At 37.9% G+C, this 19,719-nt stretch overlaps 1 protein-coding gene across 8 annotated transcripts in view; it reads left to right on the top strand.

Annotated features, from left to right (window-relative positions):
- The window catches only part of LOC107717873 (pleckstrin homology-like domain family B member 1), a 42,074-nt gene that overhangs the window by 3,749 nt on the left and 18,606 nt on the right, over positions 1-19,719 (top strand). For 5 of the 8 annotated variants that reach the window (XM_016524761.1, XM_016524762.1, XM_016524760.1 and 2 more), the window contains exons 1-8: positions 147-305; positions 3,598-3,699; positions 5,656-5,779; positions 7,002-7,172; positions 10,774-10,899; positions 13,448-13,985; positions 14,067-14,655; positions 19,336-19,572. In XM_016524761.1, coding sequence (XP_016380247.1) covers positions 303-305; positions 3,598-3,699; positions 5,656-5,779; positions 7,002-7,172; positions 10,774-10,899; positions 13,448-13,985; positions 14,067-14,655; positions 19,336-19,572 — 1,890 coding nt within the window. In that variant the 5' untranslated portion in view covers positions 147-302. Of the gene's footprint in view, positions 1-146; positions 306-3,597; positions 3,700-5,655; positions 5,780-7,001; positions 7,173-10,773; positions 10,900-13,447; positions 14,656-19,335; positions 19,573-19,719 lie in introns of those variants that run through there. The other 3 variants (XM_016524758.1, XM_016524759.1, XM_016524754.1) reach the window with 3 other exon arrangements.

Genomic DNA, 19,719 nt, shown 5'->3' with positions numbered 1-19,719 from the left:
CGCACACCTGGATTCTGGCAGAGACTTTTTTAATGTGGATTCCTCTGCTAGTGCTTTCTCTCTCTCTCTCTCTCGCTCTCTCACTCTGTCCCAGCTGTGGTGGTACTATGCAATTCTGTCCTCCAGAACTTCAGAGCATTCAGTAAGAGACATGAGCGAGCAGCAGAGACAAACAAACAGTGAGAGCTGGACTGTAGACGGTCAGCCAAAGGCTCAAAGGTGTAAACACAGGACATAGCACTGAGATTGTGAGTAAACAAGGCCATGCAGCAACAGAGTGAATCTTTCTTGGGCTAAAAAAGATGGTGAGTGGGTTTGAAATTGCTTATGGGTTTTTAAGAACTTGGTATTTGGTATATCTCAACACTCTAAATAGGAATTTTGGTTCATTTTAGTACTTCTTTGATTTGGGCTGCTGTATAAGTGAATGAAGAAATGTATAGTGCTGCACTAAATCAATGTATATTGCATAGTATTTATCAGATTTATGCAGCGAACATGAGTGCTCAAATTAATTCAAATATATAATGCAAAATACTTAGTATATAGTTTTTATTTTTATTTTTAATATAGTTCAGTAAATTAATTTTATAGTTTAATATTAGAATATATTTTAATTGCCATAATAAGTATTTATATATTCATTTTAAGCATAGATTTATTTTTATTTATTTACGTTTTAATGTGTTTTTTGTTGTATTTATTTAACTGCTGCCTGTCTAGGTTGTGATTTTTTCATAAAAGACATTTTAAATCTCAGTTTGATTTAACATTGTCATGGTATTAACATAGGGAAAAAAACATCAGGCCTTCATGTTTCCAGTCTTTGGTTTCTATTTACCAGATTCACCTACTGTTCGTGCTACATTTAGCTGTACTTTTATATTAGCTGTATGTTCCTCTTGTGGTTTCCTCACTTCTCCCTGTAACTCTTACACACTGCCATGTGTCTATATAAGTGTGTGTGTGTTTGGATGTGTAGCCTGTATGATTATAGCTCCTGTAAGAGGAGCTTTGTGGTTTGTGCTATGTGGTTGAGTCTATTTTCTGCTGCAGAGGGCAGGACACAGTGGCATAACTGCAGACTTAATGACACGTTTCAGAGGCAAGCGACTTACCGGCATAAAAAACTCCAGTTGAACTGCTATTAGGTGTATATTTGTTTATGTGTGTACAAGTATCTTTGAATCAAGGCATCAGTATATGTCTGTGTGTGCATTAATGTCAGTGTCTCTGTATTGTCCGGCTGTGTGTGTATGTGTGACAGTGAGAGCAGTGACCATATTCAGTATAGTGACAGAGGCTTTCTGTTCTCTCTTCCCTCTGTGTCATTCACTGGACGTGATTGTGAGAGGCGGCCTGCGGGAATTGCCAGCTGCACTTGCAAACATGACATCAGGAATGAAGGGAGAGAGAAGCTAGCTAGGGGAAGGAGCAAAAGAAGAGGACGTTTGGTTTTGAACCAGCTGTTGAGTTAAAAACCGTAAATGTCCGTCATCATCTTAATCAATATTCATTCACTGTACCTAACCTGTCTTTGCTTGTTTGGAGAAGCAAAGCGTCTCATTCCAGTCATTTCCCTGACTGGACATGCCAGCAGAGGAAAGAGATTTCCTTGCATTAATCTCACAAAGCTTTGGCGAGCTTTCAAACCTCTGTACAATTTAGGATGTCCTTTTAGATACATTTCAAGGAAACAGTTGACTCATTGGAAAACTGGCAGATTAAGGTAATCTTTTTTGTTATATTATTATATTATTATGTTATATTATACTATGTTATAATAGTTTGCATATTAGAATTAATATTGTAAATGCGGGTCTGTTTTTGATGTTTTGGTGTACCTGACTGTAAATGTTGAATGTAGCTTTGTAGCAAAAATAGAAAAATGTGAAAAGACTGCTTGAAAAGAAGTGATCCAAAAGAGTCCGTTTGAAAAGGATTACTAAATTTTGGTGTTTACAATTAAAACAAGAGATTCTGATTCAGAAAATCAATTTATTTGACATCAGATATGCTTGTTCTGAGTCTAAACAGCTGTTTTTATTGTTAATATGTGGTCAAGAAAAATGATACATGGTGAAATTATTTACCTTTTGGCTATTTCCACAGTAAAGGCGTGTTTACATTATTTTCTGTGATTTTGGAATAAATGACTCTTTTGAATCGGAATCACATGGTCTGATTGTAAACAGCCAAAATGCTACTGAGAAATGTAGTGATGTTGCTGCCCTTCACTGATTCTCAATGACCATTATATACAGATATGCACACATATGGAAAATGTCTTTTAATGTTTTGATGTACTGTAAAAAAATTATTTTAATGTTTTGATGTACTGTAAATGTTACATGAAGTTGTTTAGCTAAGCTACAGACTACTCTATAGTTACTCTAAAATGAAATTGGCTAAACTAAGCTAAAAGCTTCTCTTTAGGTATAACTGATAACTTGTGATTTTGAACACCCAGACTGATTGAAAAGAACCAATTCAAAAGAGTCATTCTGAATCACTTAGGATTTTCTGTTGGTTGTTCAGAATCAGAACAAGTTATTCTGATTCAGAATAAATGGCTCTTTTGACTCTTTTGAATCAATTGTTCTGATTGTAAACAGCTAAGCTGCTACTTAAGCAATAATATCACTTTGCAAAGTAACATGATTTTAAGTTACAATACCACCTCAAGAAATGTAATTCAACAAATATATTCACTACTTTTAGTGACGTTACTGCCCTTTACTGATTTGCAATGGCCGTTATGTACACACATAGACCCTGATGCTCAGTTTGTCTTGCGGGTCTGTTTCTCTTTGCTTTCCAGTGTGTTTTGTCTGAGAGACAGTGGTATGAGTCAGAGACGGGGGAGAGGTGAGGGAAGGAGGTAGAGGGGGATTTCAGGTTAGGGATGTTCCAAAATGACTGATCTGCTGTGATGTGTGTACTGACCTGAGGTCTACTCTAGTTTGTTCACGCTAATGTGCCTGTGTCTGTACCATAGATAATTGGCTGCATCTGTTCACTGTGAGTCGGGGTGTGCGTTTGTTTGTGTGCGAGATGAGTCACACTGACTCATGCTGTGTATTTCAACTAAGATGCAGACTCCGGTCTGTTCACGACAGTTGGTTAATCACAGTATGCATTTGTTAGATCATTGCATGACTGTATTTTGTCTATAATAAGGAAACACTTGATGTGTTTTATAGTTCACTGTTAAGATCAAAGACACAAGCTTTAAATATTGTAACTGTGCCAGATCCACATATTTATTCTAATAGTCTGTTCATGTTGTATAAATAAAACAAATATGAGTTGTGATTTTGACTCATTACATGTAAGTTCAATCACATTTTATGAGATATAACCTACACTCTAAAAAATGCGGGGTTGTTTCAACCCAACTTTGGGTCAAATATGGACTAACCCAACCGTTGGGTTAAATTTTTACATTACATTTTTAACCCAAAAGTTAGGTTAGTCCCTATTTGACCAAAGTTGGGTTGAAACAACCCAGCATTTTTTAGAGTGTAATCACCCCTTCAACCAAGGCCATTTTTGGACTTTTAAAACATCTTGCTGTTTATCTTTATGTAATTCCAGGATCTTAACAAATGTCATGAAGTGATCAATAACGCCATAGACATGGACAGGCTGAATCGGAATGTTCCAGAACACAGCCGTCAGACTCATCAGGTCTTACAGGTGAGTGTGTGAGCTGAGAGGGTGAATCTCACATTTCAGAATTTTACACACACACACACACACACACACACACACACACACAAATGTTGGGTTTCTATGTTTTATGGGGACATTCCATAGGTGTAATTATTATTTTTTTATACGGTACAAACTGTATTTTCTATCACCCTACACCTAAACCTACTCCTTACAGGAAACATTTAGCATTTTTAGATTTTCAGAAAACATAATTCTGTATTATTTATAAGCTTGTTTCCTCATGGGGATCAAAAAATGTCCCCACAAGGACAAGGATTTCGTCCCCATAACATAGGGTTTACCAGGACCACACACACACACACACAAGTTGGGTTTCCATGTTTTATGGGGACATTTCAACTTTCTGCTATTTTAGATTTTCAGAAAAAATTGTTCTGTTTGATTTATAAGCTGTTTTCCTCATGGGGACCAAAAATGTCCCCACAAGGACAAGGATTTTGGATATTGCCATCTTTGTGGAGATATTTTGTCCCCATTTTGTCCCCTGTCTGCATTTAATCTTGCTCAAACACTGCACTGTATTCAACCAATCAAACATTACAGGGTCTCATAAACATCAAGCCGTTAGTTCAGCGCACCTGTTAAAACTTCACTAGTAAAGTTGAGTACACACACTCACAGAAACAAACAACTGAGCCGTATATGGAAAAATGTCAGAGGACAATGGAAACTTTGGAGCAGCTTTATATGTTTTATCCGGAGATGACAGGATAAGATATGAAAGCTAAAGTAAACTACAGTGACATTTAATCACTTTAGAAAGAATTCATATATTGTTATTAGAAGCCTTATTGCTGTTCAGTTTTAAAGGTTATTTCTTTGGACGCTGGTCCTAGACTCGTAAAAAAAAGATGATGTGAAGACACTTTAAAGATGTGTAAAATCTTTATTTAACTGGTGAATGGTGTGAACGTTAGCGAGGTAAAGTCCATTCATACCACGGATATGGGACTAAAACATGTGATTGTGATGCGATCACAATCACAACCCATGTAATAGATAATTCCCCACTGTATAACATGCATTCAATGCAACTTTTGCCTGATGTATTGTTGATTAAACTATATTTTACTTCGTGAAGTAGCTGTTTTCACATTGCGGCTACTGTAACTTAACCAGGGCCATCCTTGTGATGTCAGAAAATTCTCCCTTTTTTCCAAACGAAAACAAACTTCCTCGAATTTTTTGTATGTTTATTTGTTTTTCGCCCGGCCCACTGGATAATCCCAATGGTCTGTCCATTCCTAGTAAATTCAGAGTTTTACATCCCAGAAAGGGAAAAGAAACTGATGTGAAATTTCCACTGGTTGCTCTTCAGTTACCAAAATCCTTTCTAGTGCATTAAAGACTGTGTAATTTCTAACATCATCTTAAGACACAAAATAAATGAAATATGCCAATTCCTTATTAAAAACATTAATTATACCATTTGTTTCTATGTACAACAGCACTCCCTCAAACATCAAAGTGCGACTTACCAAGCAAATAATCCCCATGCTGCCCTTGAGAACCTCCATCTGTGACATGCTGAGGCCAAATATGTTCCTCCTTTGGTCATTTATCGGTCTGGTCCTTTGTCTTTCATCTAACAGCTAAATCCTGTTAGCCTCTTAGCCTGCATGGTGGTACCTGATGGAGCTAAACCCATTTAGTCTAGTTAGCCTCTTACCCTGTCACTGCAGTACGCAATGGCCTGTTAGCCTCTTAGCCTGCATGGTGGTACCTGATGGAGATAACCCATTTAGTCTAGTTAGCCTCTTACCCTGTCACTGCAGTACGCAATGGCCCTAACTGAATTACACTAATCCTGTTTTAGGAACCCTGAGCAGTACAGGTCACTTTAACGGTGATCAGAGGTTGTAAAATATGATCCGTTATTAAAAGGTTGACTGTTGTATTGCCCTCATATGTTCACAGAGCACACCACTGGACCTGATTGAAACAGGCAAGACTCTCAAAGTCCAGGCAGAACGACCCCATCTCGTCAGCTTGGGAAGTGGCCGTCTGAGTACGGCAATAACCCTGCTGCCCCTGCCAGAGGGTAAGTTTAGTCACCTTACTATAAAGTAACTGAATGCAATACACACCCTCATGAAGTATCCACGGCAGATTCTGTCTACCAAATTAGATGCAAACACTGTCATTTGACTAAGGATGTGGTTTGCTGTGGAATTTGTGCTTAGTGGCAATGCTTTCAAATTCTGAGACCTAATTATATGATCGTACAAACAGACGGGATGTCAACTGAAAAACTGGAGACTACAAATAAAGATTAGTATTTGTGCGTGTTTGTGCGGTGATGGGCAGGAAGTTCATGAGAGAGGACAAACCTCACTGTACTGTCCTCATAACTTGGCTATGCTTCGTCTCATGAAGAATGACAAATAGAGGACTTCTCCTCCCCTGACACTGAGGAAGAATGAGAGCAAGCATGCAAGTATAAATCCCAGAGGAAGTGGATGTAGTGCACTATTCATCAGTGAATTGTTTCATAGTGGATTGAATACAATTTCCTGTGCTCATGTCAATAGATACATAGAGAATTCATTATAATTAATAAATTAAATGTATATATTCGTGGGATCCACCCATATGACAGATCTAGTATTGATTGAGGTTTCAATTTAGGACTGAGTATTGAGGTTTCAGCTGTTTTTTGTAAATTGCATTCACAATGGAAGTGGCTTTAGAACAAGAGACAGAATTATGAGGCTATGACCTGACTTTGACACAACCCCCTGTTGCTTCACAGTGTGACTGAGCTTGCTGGAGTGAGAGCACATTTGTCTTGGGGAATGTGTATTACTGCCTAGAAATGTCTTCTTTTAAGGAATTAATTATGTTCATCTTCAATCTAAAGTGCAGCATGCACCCACCCGTCACTTGCTTCCTACCACTGTCTCTGTCACATCTGCTCTCACAATAGGCTTGGGTTATGGCTCTTTTACTCACATCTGCTTCATAGACACTTTGAATGAAATAACTCAGACGGGGCCGGTCACTATAAGGGGGAGTGGGGGTTTGTCTGTCTTCTCTTTGTTAAAGAAGCAAACATTAACCTGTTCTTTTGCTGCAAACCTTGTGCTGCAGCATTTCATATATTATTGCAACATTTTCAAGTCTTGTAACAATTTAAAATGAGTAATTAATTAAGTGTTATCTTTCCAATACATCCTTTTTAAACCTTTTATTGTTACACCTTATGTCTAATCAGTGTAGTTTTATGCAGCAATAATCAACTGAATCTCCATCACATGTTGCAGGGAAGACTACTCTCGGGCATGGGAACACAGATATTAATATTCAGGGTCCGGGTGTCACAGCTCAACATTGCTACATTGAAAATGTGGGGGGAGCCATCACCCTGTACCCCTGTGGAAATCAGTGCTCAATGGATGGCTTAGCTGTTACCAAACCTGTCAGACTCACACAAGGTAAGCAATGGCTCATTTACAGTTGGTCTAGATTTTTAAAGTTGTTCTTATGCTCATTCAACTAGTTTTAGTTCAATATATGTTGAATAGGTTACAAAATTAGCCTTATTCTTAATGTGGAATTTGAAATGGAAACAAACGGCACATTGTGTCTTGCTGATGGTTTATTAATGTTAGCATTTCTTTTGAATTTTCGCTTTTATTTTCACCTGGTTGCCTTGAACATTTTTGACAGTTAATCAATAGATTCAGCCTGCACATCAGTAAAATGCATTTCTGAATACCATTCCACTTATCAAGAGAATTAGTCATCGAGTGGCTCCAGTGGACAAATGTTTCAGCTATTATCAGACTGGATGGACTGCTAGGTTCTAAAGTTAGAAGAAGGCATATGTAGTAAATGAGAGCTAAGGCCTTTGCTTAAATTCAGAATGACTCTGCGTCAGATATTTACCATTTCACAGATAAGATTGCATTTCTAAAACTAAAATAACCGTGTAACCATTTTGTGTTACAATTATAAAGGTTTGTTTGAACATCCCTTTAAAAAACTTGACCTTACACTACTCTTGAGCTATTTAAGGCCGTCCACTTTGGAATCACATCAGTGTATATTTGTGTTATACATGGGGCCCGGAAATTGCAGGATGATAATGATGAGGGCTTGCTTGAACTTCCATTTGAAGAACTTGACCTTGCCCTGCTCTGTTGGACTATTTCAGGCACTCCAGAATCGCATTGCTCTTTATTAGTTGTATACATTGGGAACATGTAATGCTACAGAAATGTGATGTTTTGTTGGATTCTCTTATTTTATCTTATTAACAGCAGCTGTAACTATTTAAAAAAATTTGTTAAGCTAGCAGATTTCAAGCCTGGTGCACCTAAGCATATATTTTGACGTTTAGCTATGAGTAATTTGTTTAATACCAATTCGAGTAGCCTATTAAGGGATAGTGATCATGTTTATCCAGATGAACTGATTTGCAGTCCACTACCCTGTTCGCAATCTGTGCATGACAATAACATGAGACAGCCGGCGAGAGGACAGCTGTCCAACGTGCCACCCATGCGACTTCCAATACATTTGTCTTAATGAGGCGTCAATAGTCCTCAACAGACTTAATGCCCGTAAAGTATGCCTTTTTAAATTCAGATTAACTTTAAACATTCGAGTTGCATTCAAATAAAAGCAACGTGTAGCGTCTGAACATCCGCGAAGTGCAGAGTTTCACAGAGAAGAAAACCATGTTTCTATTTTAAATTCCACGGATGTCTTATTAAGCAGTATTAACTGCTTCTTTTTTGTCTTGCCCGTTTTCTTTGGACTGGCGATGACAGTCGGGCAGGTGACAGCTGTGCTGTTTTGTGTTGTAGCAGAAGTCAGTGGGTGGACGCGTTGTAGTAGCGCTTGACATTTACATCACAAAAGCTGCGGACAGACATACACGCGCAGCTCTCTTTACTGCACGCGACACGCGAGAGCTCCACACAAACACAGTGTCCGTCGTTTCCCAGCGTTTCCAATCGATTGGATATAAGTTTGAGTTGTATTTTACGAACCTGGTAGGTGAAACTGCTTTATCTTCAATATTTTACCAATGATTCGCCTGTTACGCTGTAGACTTGCGGTTTTGTACTCCAAAGAAGGCTATTGATTAACCATTGAACGATGTTTACTAATTCCGTTGTGCTGGTTAATGTGTTTTAAGAAAAATGATAAATTCATGTTAGAATAAAGTGATTTTATTTATTATCTCAAAAATCTAAACTATAGCTGACTATATTAAACATAGTATAGCCAAACTTTACTGTAATTTAGCTCTGTTGTAAATGTTTGTAAGTTAGTAGGCCTATCTTAAGATACAGGTATTAATAGTAAATAGAGAGTTATTAAACAAATAACTTAAATACTATTTAATGTTCTTCACACACTAAAATGTAAAGTACTGTTAATGCTCTCATGAACGCTCTCAAAACACATTAAGGCTTAATAGAATAAAGTAGCTCTGCAATATATTTTTTCATATTTTTGACCTTTCTAATTAATTACTACGAAATCCTTGTCTGACCTCATCATGCCCAGCCTGACCCCTCTGATGCCCCCTTGTGCCATATGCCTTTTTGATTGTTTAGTCTTTAGTTGTGTAAATAGAGGTTATAGTCTGTCATCAGTGATTTTACCTTATTCATTCTGTCTACTCTGTACCACATTTTTTATGAAGTGTACAAACTGAATGTTTTGTTTTATTTGTTTTTCTGAGTGAATTCTTTGACTGGCCCATAACCATTACAGATATAGAGATTGTCCCCTTTAGATTATTTCTGAAATGAAGAATGTGTTTGATTGGTCAAATATTACAGTCTGGTCCTTATTCAGTCTCAAATATGTGGCTACATCCATGTTTTTGGTTGTGTTTATAATGTAGTTTCACAATTAAAAGAACCAAAGACTTAAACTACTTCAGTCTGTGTGCATTGAATTTATTTAATACACGAGTTTCACAATTTGAGTTGAATTACTGAAATAAATGAACTTTTCCACGACATTCTAATTTATTGAGATGCACCCGTATATGTACAGTACATGGACACTTTATGAGGTTCAGCTTTGACATGGTCATAATAGATAAAGTGTTTTAATTTAGAAAAGACCGCAACAAAGACACAGTGATATATGTACAGAGGTGAACCAGTGTTAAGAAGAGGAATTTTTATATTTTCGTATTGCATGTCATATCCTGTCCTCTACTGTGCTGTAAGTCAGCAATGAGTCATACTGATCTTATATTCTCTCAGTGCTTTCTGTGCCAGTGTTCATTATGAAATTGAAGTCTGGGTCATAATTCTCTGGCATTTTGACAGACTCTGCATTGATCCCTCTGCCCCACTAATCACAGCACTTTCATAAGGGCAGAGGGACAAAGTGTTATGAATGTATAGGAGGTATGTGTGCATTTCCTACTAATAGACAATCTTAGTTTAATCTCATTGTTTGAACTCTATGATATGGCAAGATAAGCCGTGATATGAGTTACAATAAAGCATGTAAATAAGGACACAGATTCAGGCCAGACAAATGCTGTGTGACTTGCACTGATTGCTTTTGTTTGGCTTTATTATGTTTGATCCACGCCCCTGTTTTGTTTCATTCAGATGCTCTAAAAGATTACCTTGAATGAATAAAGTTCAAGGTTTATAAGTAAAAGATTTAATTACACTTTCAACAGATGACTTTTCTTGAAGTAAACCTCTGCTGAGTATAGCGCTGGCAACTCCACCCGATAAAATCGTTGAAAAAGGTCACAGAAAATGTCAGCTGACTTATAAACACTGTATATTTCACAAATCCTATGACAGTTTTCATTTTTTTACCCCTTATTCTGGTAAAAATGGCTTTGCTGATGTAAAGTAATGTAGTAAGGTGCTGTCTTGAATTCAGTCTTTTTTATTAATAATATTGTTTACTTAAAATAATTTAATTTAGAAGTTTCATCATAAAGCACTGTATAATTTCACATTTTTTATTATAATACAGTGAACTTTCTTTTCTTTTGGAATTTTAATGCTGTTTTTCTGCTTGCGTATGCTTTTTTCTCAGGGTGTATGCTGTGTTTTGGTCAGTCATCCTTTTTCCGCTTTAACCACCCAGAGGAGGCCCTCAGGATGAAGAGTTTGATGCCAGGTGGAAGCCCTGGATTTACCAGTACCTACAAGAACCACTCAGGTATATATGCAGAAGCAAAATTACACTGACCTGGAATCTGGTTGTGTAAGACAGCTGCTCTGGATGCAATTGGGAGTTAAAGTTGCTGAAGGCACTCAGAAAAAGAGAGAGAGAGAGAGCACTACATTTGTGAATAATGGTGCACATTCCGTTGATTTAATTACTAAACGTTATAGCAAATGGGGCACAGAGAGGCATTGTACCCTAGATAATTATAACAAGTTCCAGACACTGCTCAGGTGACACAAATCTGCCTAAAATAACTCGGCCTAATCCTCCCTCTTTAATATCCATGTTATTGGAGAAAACTCCAGCTGTATCTTTGCCCATTTTAAACGCTGCTCTCACTCATTCAGCATTGACTCGTTTCAAAGAGTCTAGAATCCAGGAAGTGAGATCCTTGAGAAATCGCTTTGAAAAGAATGGGAATTTGAATGGCCACAACAAGCACTCTGTCAACTGCTGGAAGTCCCCTGTTGGGTGACCTTGGCTTTGACCCTGTTAATCCTTGAACACCAGATTGGACATTTTAAAGGAACATGGCACCATGACAGTGATGAATATAACATTGTTGTTATGCCAGTGTGGGTGTTAACTGCCGAGTGCATCACTGTTTTTCTGATGACCCTATAGGTTTTTCATTCATTAGTTTTAAAAAAAACATTGAAATGGCTCTTTGGTCTGATTATAGTTGTCTGTACTTGGAAAATAAACCTTAACTTACTGTGCATTTTGATAATAATTAAAATGCTTTATATTTAACAATATGGAACACACTTGCAATTTGCAAATTGGTTGTACAAATAAAATTATTTTTCGCCTCACAAGCTATGAGCAAACAGCAAACGAGCTGTTCCTTATGAAGCAGTGTGACAAAAAAAAATTTTTTCATTACAGAAAGGTCATTAAATGTATTTTTCAGTTCAGTGAACATAACAAATGTTTTCAGTCATTTTGTTTATTAAAAGTTCTTTTTTTTTGTTCTACCACATCTACAGGTATATATCCATCTTTCAGGCACCGTCCCACAGTTTCAGTTGCTCATTTCTTCATTTGACTTAATCTTAAAATTCTACATTTTTAAATTCTTATGAATTCTTAGCCACTTTTTTCAATGGATTCAAGAAAATAACAACTTTGTATGGTTGTGGTGCAGCTTCTGCTCTGACTGCTGCACAGTAGAAACATAGTATTCCAGAAATCTCAAGAACTACTTGTTTGTTTGGTAAAATGACAGTAACTTTTTTTAATATGTTTATTTCAAAATAAAACAATATTTGTGGGGTCACTTTCCTTATGTGTTGTGAGCTCGTGTTCTCCCCACTGTGCCACAGCTCTGACTAAAATAACGTGTTTATTGCGTGGTTAGTGCACCGGTGGCCCTGGCTGCAGAGAGTGAACAGAACTGAGTGCGTTCAGCTGGTCTTGAGTGTGCAGAATGAGTCATGCCATAATTCAAGCTCCATTCTCTTTTGTCCGCTCTGACCTTTGGGCTGAGAGTGGGATTCTTGCCATCCACAGTCTGTAGGCTGAGAGACACACCCAGAGTATGTAAAAGAGGGGGAGGTGTGTGTTTGTATGCATTTTACCCAGCCCTGTCCTGCATGGGTTTATAGCACATGTGGTATGAGGGAAATATGGTCCTGACAGTTTTAAATATAGAATTTCAAATCCATGTGATTGCCAGATTTGAGAGATAGATGTCTGATTTAGGTTTTGATGTTGTTCAGTTAAAAATAGCTTGTATGTAGTCAATTATTTTTTATATAATGGGTTGTAACAAGTTCAATATAAAAAGTATGGTTCTGGATAAAATAAAAAAAGGATAAAATTCATACGTTAAAGAAATTTGAAAGGAAATTAAAACAGAGTAAAATGTTTTAAAGTCAGTTTTAACCTTCATAAAAAATATATTCAATATATTTTTTTATGTATGTATGAAGAAGCCCTCACATATGTTTGGGGTCTGAAGAAGTCTCTTATTTTCACCAAGGCTGCATTCATTTGATTAAGAATGCAGTAAAACAGTTATATTGTGAAAAATTCTTATTTAAAATAACATTTTTCTTCATTAATATATTTTAAAATGTAATTTTTTTCCTGAAATAGCAAAGCTGAATTTTAATCAGCCATTACTCCAGTCTTCAGTGTCACATGATGCTTCAGAAATCATTCTAATATGCTGATTTGGTGCTAATATGTGACATTTCTTATTATTTTCAATATAAAACAGATTGAAAACAGTTGTGTTTCTTAATTATGGAAACTGATATTTTTTCAGTATACTTTTGTCCTTTGTAACATTTTGTAGCGTGTCCATATAATGTCTTTACGGTTTCTTTTGATCAAACTAATGCAACCTTGCTGAATACAACTTTTGATCACTTTCAAAAAATTGTATTGCTAAGCCCAAACTTTTAGATGATAGTTTATATATTTTTTAAAAATCACAAATTTTGTTAACCTGGTACATATGTTGTATGAGTCTGCTACATTTGATATCAATTAAAATTTAGGATCATCAAGTGATGTTGTTTATTCTTCACAGAAACCCATGGGCAGCTCAATGGAAACCACCTTCCTTTGCACGAGCGACCTCATCCTGGACACGGCACTCTTGTGCGCTCTATTGAGAAGGATCTTCAGGACATTATGAATTCTCTGAATATGGATGAAGGCCAGACTTCCTCATCTGAGCAATGTAAAAAAGCCCGCCACCCCATTCCACAGTCTGCCATGCTCAACGGGAGCGGCCACAGTCTTGTCTCCCCTCCAACCAGTCCTGGTATTTTGTCCGTAAGCTCCAGCTATGAAAATACCAGTCCTGCTTTCTCCCCCCTCTCCACCCCTTCTGTGGTTAGCAGTCCAGGGGCTTGTTTGGGCTCCACTAATACCCGTTCCACCAGCTACACCCACACCGTCCAGGCCCCGGTGCCACAGCCACGCACTTTTGCATCCAAAGCCAGCAGTTCCAACGGAGGGCTAAAGGATCAAGAAAGTTCCAGGCTTCAAAAAGCTTTGACTGAAACCCCCTCAAGCCCAGCGACAAACCGTAGAGGTGAGAGTACACACCTGGCCCATGGTTCCTCTTCTGGGTCTGTCTCATTTGCATCTGGAGATTTAGGCAGACAGGTCAATGCTAGACTCACCTCTTTGTCCTCAACAGGATCTTCTAGCCCTAGATCCAGTGTTGGCTCATCAGTCCAAGAAACTTCTTCCAGTCTTCAGCCCCATTCACGTGCACTCCTTCCTCCAGACAGTCCCCAGTCAACCCGTCGTGGTGTAGAACCATCCAGCATGCGTGAACTTCCTCCTCTCAGCCCGTCCACAGCACGCAGAGGTGTCCTTGGGGTGCCAGTTCTCCCTGGAGCTCTGCCCGGCGTTCCTTTGACCTCTCGTGGCCGGACTGTACCAGAGAGTCCTCGTCTTCAACGACGAGCCACGGCTGAGGAAGAAGTAGGAAGTACGAAATTGCATGCCAGAAGTCAATCTCCTGTATCTGCTATTTTGAAGGACCAGTCTTGCGGTAAGCAGAAGGGGGGTCTCTCCCCAGCTCTAGGCTCTCAGACAGGTGTCTCTCCCCTCACTAGTCCCCGTAACCAGAGAAAGAACTCCAGGGAGCCTCGGCAGGTTCAGCCGCGCACACGGGAACGCAAGAACAGCATTTCAGAGGTCAGCGACAAAGAAGAAGACCTGCTGGAGTACCATCGCTGGCAAAGAGAGGAAAGGATGCGTGAGCAGGAAATGGAGAGGCTGGTATGTCTGAGCATGTGTATATTTACAGTATTTGTCAAAGGTTTGGACACACTTACTCATTAAGTACTAGTTTTACCATCAAACTATGAAATAACAAAATGGAGGTAAAATACCATTTAAAAGTGTGGAGTCAGGAATTTTATTAAAAAGAAATTAATACATTGATTTAGCAAGAATGCATTTAATTGATCAAATGTGACAGTGAAGACATTTATAATGTTACAAAAGATTTCTATTTCAAATAAATGATGTTCTTTTGAACTTCCCATTCATCAAAAAAATGCATTATGGTTTACACAAAAATATTAATACTGAAGTAATGACTTCTGAAAATTCCGCTTCGCCATCACAGGAATGAATTACATTTAAAAATTATATTAAAATGGATTTATAAGTTATTTAAAATTGTAATAATACTTGACAATAACACTGTTTTACTTTATTTTGATCAATTAATGCAGGTTATTCCATGTTAAATCAAAATTATATTTTGCCATTTTATTTTAAGGTTTTTGCTTTTTTTCTGTTAAAACTCATTTAAATCTTAGTTTTGTAAATTTCTCTTCAAAACTAATTTCAATCATTTAAAAGTTTTTTAAGATCATGAGACATAAATTGAGTTCATTTTGTCCAAACTCTTAACTAGTTTTCAATAAGAATAATTTGATCCAGATGCCCAAATGCTGTTGTGGGATATGCTGAAGTGTTTTTTCACTTTTCGAATTAAATCTAAATATGAGTTCTGGCACTAATAAAGTCATAGTTTGTCTAAGCGAATGCAGTAGAGTGCATATAGATTGCTGTAGAGGACTGATGAGAGTATTTGTTTGATGAGGCTTTGAGTGTCATTGGCTTTTGGCGTGGACTTAAGAGTTCAGCGGGTGGAGTTTATATGGAGACAGTTTTCTGGTAAAGACATAGAGCAGTCAGGAATAACACGCGGATGTAAATTCCTGAGGCCTTTTTAAAAGCTCATGTGCAGAACGTGTGGCTGCCCAAAGACTATATTTACCCGACACAATCTCAGTGCTTTGAGCTGCCCTCCTCCTCATATGCACACACACATACTGTCCTCCTTTAACAGTCTAAACACTCGTCTCCACCATAGCCCCTAAATTAACCATGCATAGACATCATCTCTCATTTAAACCTATTAAAAACCCCAGACGCTCCATGGGTGCATCTCAAATTCCCATATAGAATTGCCATTCATCATCTTTGTTACTCGCCACCTTATTTATCCCTGAAATTATATACATCTTCAGTGCCTCTAACCAACTCGTTAATGGCATTTTTATGATGAAGTACTGTAACCTTTCTTAAAAATACAATACTCACACAAGCCTAATTATATGCGGCAGCCACAGAGAAGATACGTTCTTGTTATTCCCTCGAGAAAAACTATTTTAGGACATTTACTATGAGACAGAGCTGAATTAATAATGGATAAGAAGTCGTTTTCCATAATAAGTCTCCGGTCAGCGTTTCGAGACAATGGCAGGAACGTTAGGTGTATTATGAACACTTTTTCACTCTGTTTGGGTTCAACTTTGTCCTGTGGTCTCTGGTCTGTCTGGCACTGTTGTCATGGTTACAGCACAGCTCTGTCCAATAGTGTGGCAACTTGAAAGGTAGTGCTAGTTTTTGTCCAAAAGGAGCTGAATGCTCTTTTTAAAGCTGCTCTCAGGTTAGTATCACCTTTTGAAAGGACTTGTGCCACATTCAAGCACAGCTGAGTTGTATTTAGTGCTAATCTGCATGCACAAAATGCACAGACATTGATTGCTAGCTTCAAAAAATTACATTTTAGAGGTGTGACCTCGCAGCATGCTAGTGTTAAGACGTGTGTGATCACACATTTTGGGATTAAAGATGGGGCAGAAGTGATATACGCTGAGATTTCAACTGGTTCTTACCCAGAAAAGCATTTAAGAGATAAGAAAAAAGAAAAAACTAAAGCAAGAAGTGAATTACAAACAAGAGAAAAAGCATTAGGAATCTGATTTTTTCTTTTAATCCTGACGAGAGATAACATTGCTTGTAGGGTAATGTCATATTTACTCTTAAATCCCCTCAAGTGTCTGTGTTTACTCAGTGCTAGGTCATGGCCCAGTTGGCTTTTCTTCTCTGTTCTGCTGTAGTATTTCTGTGCTCCGCCTACCTTTTATCTCTCTCACACACACAGTCACACATACATTTTCTAGACAGCTGTATCCTTAACAACAGTGGTTCTCAACTGGTGTCCTTTAGGAACCAGATATTACATTTAACATCGTGTTAACCCAGCACTTAAACAAAATTGTTTACTGAGCAAAGGTATTGAAATATACACTACCATTCAAAATGTAGGGTTTGAAAGTCTCTTATGCTCACCAAGGCTGCATTTAATACTAATAGTAATACTGTGAAATGTTATTACTATTTACAATAACAATTTTCTATTGTGATTTATTTTAAAATGCTAAATTTTCTGCATTATTCTATTCTTCAGGTTCACAATCTTTCAGAAATCATTATGATACTGTTCTAGAATAGGCTACTGCTCAAGAAAAGCTGTGCTGCTTATTTTATGCTATTTTTTCAGGATTCTTTGATTAATAGAACATTCAAAAGAGCATCATTTATTTGAAACTGCAATCTTTTATAGCATTACAAATCTTTTTACTGTCACTTTTGATCAATTTAATGTCTTTACTAAATAAAATGATTAATTTCTTTATAAAAATTGTACGTGTTAATATCATCACAACCTTTTTTTCACAGGATGAATAGGACAAATACAACTACACAGGCATGAACAATAACAGAAAGTGTGATTTTTGCCCCCCCTAGCCTAACACATGGAACAAATATATGGCCAAAAAAATGTTATGAGCCACATTACCAAGTGACAGGTGAATTTGTGCTAGAATATTGAAAAGTTTAATTGGACACATAGACTTTGATGTCAGTGAGTATTAGGGAGTATTTTCTCTTCCCTTTTAAAACTCAGTTCATTTTACTGCCCTAACTGTGCAAAATGATGTGGCTAATTGCATTTATTATTTTTGGGTCACGATGCACAAGTAGAGGACTTGCTTTGTACCACACACAAACAGAAACACTCTTTGTCTTCAAAGTTTGTCTAGATGTGTCTCTTCTAGCTCACTGAAGATTTGGAGGTAAATTTGCCTTTTGTTCCTGTCGGTGTGTTTGTGGAAGCTACTAGAGAACGAGAGCATTTCATACTATAAACCACATGAGGGCGATATGGCACCAAATTTTGAATGAAAGAACTTTTGCTTTTCTTCTTTGTTTACCAGATTTAAAACATATAAAAATCAGTTTTAACAATAAACACACTGTTTTCCACTTCAATTAATGAATAGTTTTTAACTAGGTAAGGTTAAGAATCTGTTTAAATCTCCCTCTTTACATAAGTCATATTTGACTTTGTTTATCGGAGAGAGTAATAAAGACAAAATGTTAGAAAGACTTTTTTTATCTGTTATTTCATTAACACAAAAAACCACACAGCAAATTCTAGCTTACACTTGAGTACATTTTTAATCAGGCTCCTAAGAATGAAGTTAATTCACCATCTTGGCTGCTGTGCCCAAATAGACGACAGTCGTGTCATAAAGTAGCGTCTGCACACAGAGGTTTAGTGCACTGTGCTTTGTGTTGGTCTGTGTTGTGGCATCTTCAGCATGCATGCATACCAGCTGTGCTGACACCCTTTTGTTGGAGAAGAATGCTGTTGCTACGTTACCCATCAGTTAGCGTTTACTTGTTCCAGTGCTCTGTCTGCACTCTCCTGACAGGGGAGACCTCGTTAAAAGGGAAAAGCATATTTTTCGAGACATTTTATTGGCTGGTCTGGTGAAATAATGGCTCAGTGATAAAGACTTTACAGCACTGAACACCTAGTGCGCTAAATTCATTCTTTTGTAGTTAACAAATACTGTATTCGTCTCGTACTCTGTTGATTTTCAGAGGTCAGAGTCTCAGGCCTGTCTTATTGTTAATTATATTTGTATAAATAATTCCCTACTTCATCAAAATCGAATCTGATTAGCTGAAATTGATGGCTGTGCTCTTATGAGAGCACCGTCCCCTGCCATGCTATTTTAGTAATGCCACTGGTGTCATCTAGCCTAGCAGAGTTGGGTATTGTCCATGTAAAATATAATGAGCCTCAATGCCCCAAATGCTGCTAGTTAGTCCAGCTAGAGCTACGAGAGCACACCGGGACTCTGGCAGCCTGTAAGTGGATAGTGTACACACACACACACGCATACTAAATGTAGGTAGAGTGATGGCAGCAGCTGACTATCATAGCCGGGTGAGAGGTCGTTTGAGTGTGCTCAGAGGTTTGGGGGTCTGTAACTGGATTGAAGGAAGGTTTTTGTGAATTTGTACGAGTCACTGTAGCAGATGTTCAGGATTTTCACTTGTTTAACATGCTAGGTGCTGAATGAATCCAGTAGGATTTTAAAGGGGGCTCACACAGTGTCGTAAGTGATCTTCAATATGTTCTGTTGGTGTCAAGTTGCAGTTAGTTTAGAACATACCGGATGAAGCTCCTAAAAGAGCGAGTGAGAGTGTTAACTGTGTGTTTACATCATTTCAGACCATTGTGTGAGTTTTTGTTCTGTATGCACAGCTGAAACCTTCTTTTTTGTATGTGTTTGATTATAGGAGAGGCAGAGGCTTGAGACCATCCTGAATTTGTGTGCCGAGTATAATAAGAGTGACCCTTCGGTGGGCGTGGACACAGGGAGGGCGTGTCAGTTTCCAGGGATGGAGGAGGTCTCTTTTCGGCGACCCGGCCCTTACCCTGCAAGTGTGCCGGCCCAGAGCTCTCGCAGACAGAGAGAGAGTGAGGAGGAGAACCTGAAAGAGGAGTGTAGCAGCACTGAGAGCCAGCACCAGGAGGTACAACACACACATACTATTGCACACAAACTATCGTAGATACTCCCACTATTAGACTGATACACATACAGAGAGAGAAATACAGTAAGGTCCAAAGATCTGAGATCACATTGAGCTTCAAAACCTAATTTAAATACACATGATTTA

This window comes from Sinocyclocheilus rhinocerous, unplaced genomic scaffold, assembly GCF_001515625.1.
Source record: "Sinocyclocheilus rhinocerous isolate Xijiao unplaced genomic scaffold, SAMN03320098_v1.1 scaffold1384, whole genome shotgun sequence".
Taxonomy (NCBI): Eukaryota; Metazoa; Chordata; class Actinopteri; order Cypriniformes; family Cyprinidae; genus Sinocyclocheilus; species Sinocyclocheilus rhinocerous.
Note: the sequence above shows the minus strand (reverse complement) of the source record. Positions and strands in the feature narration are given on the sequence as shown.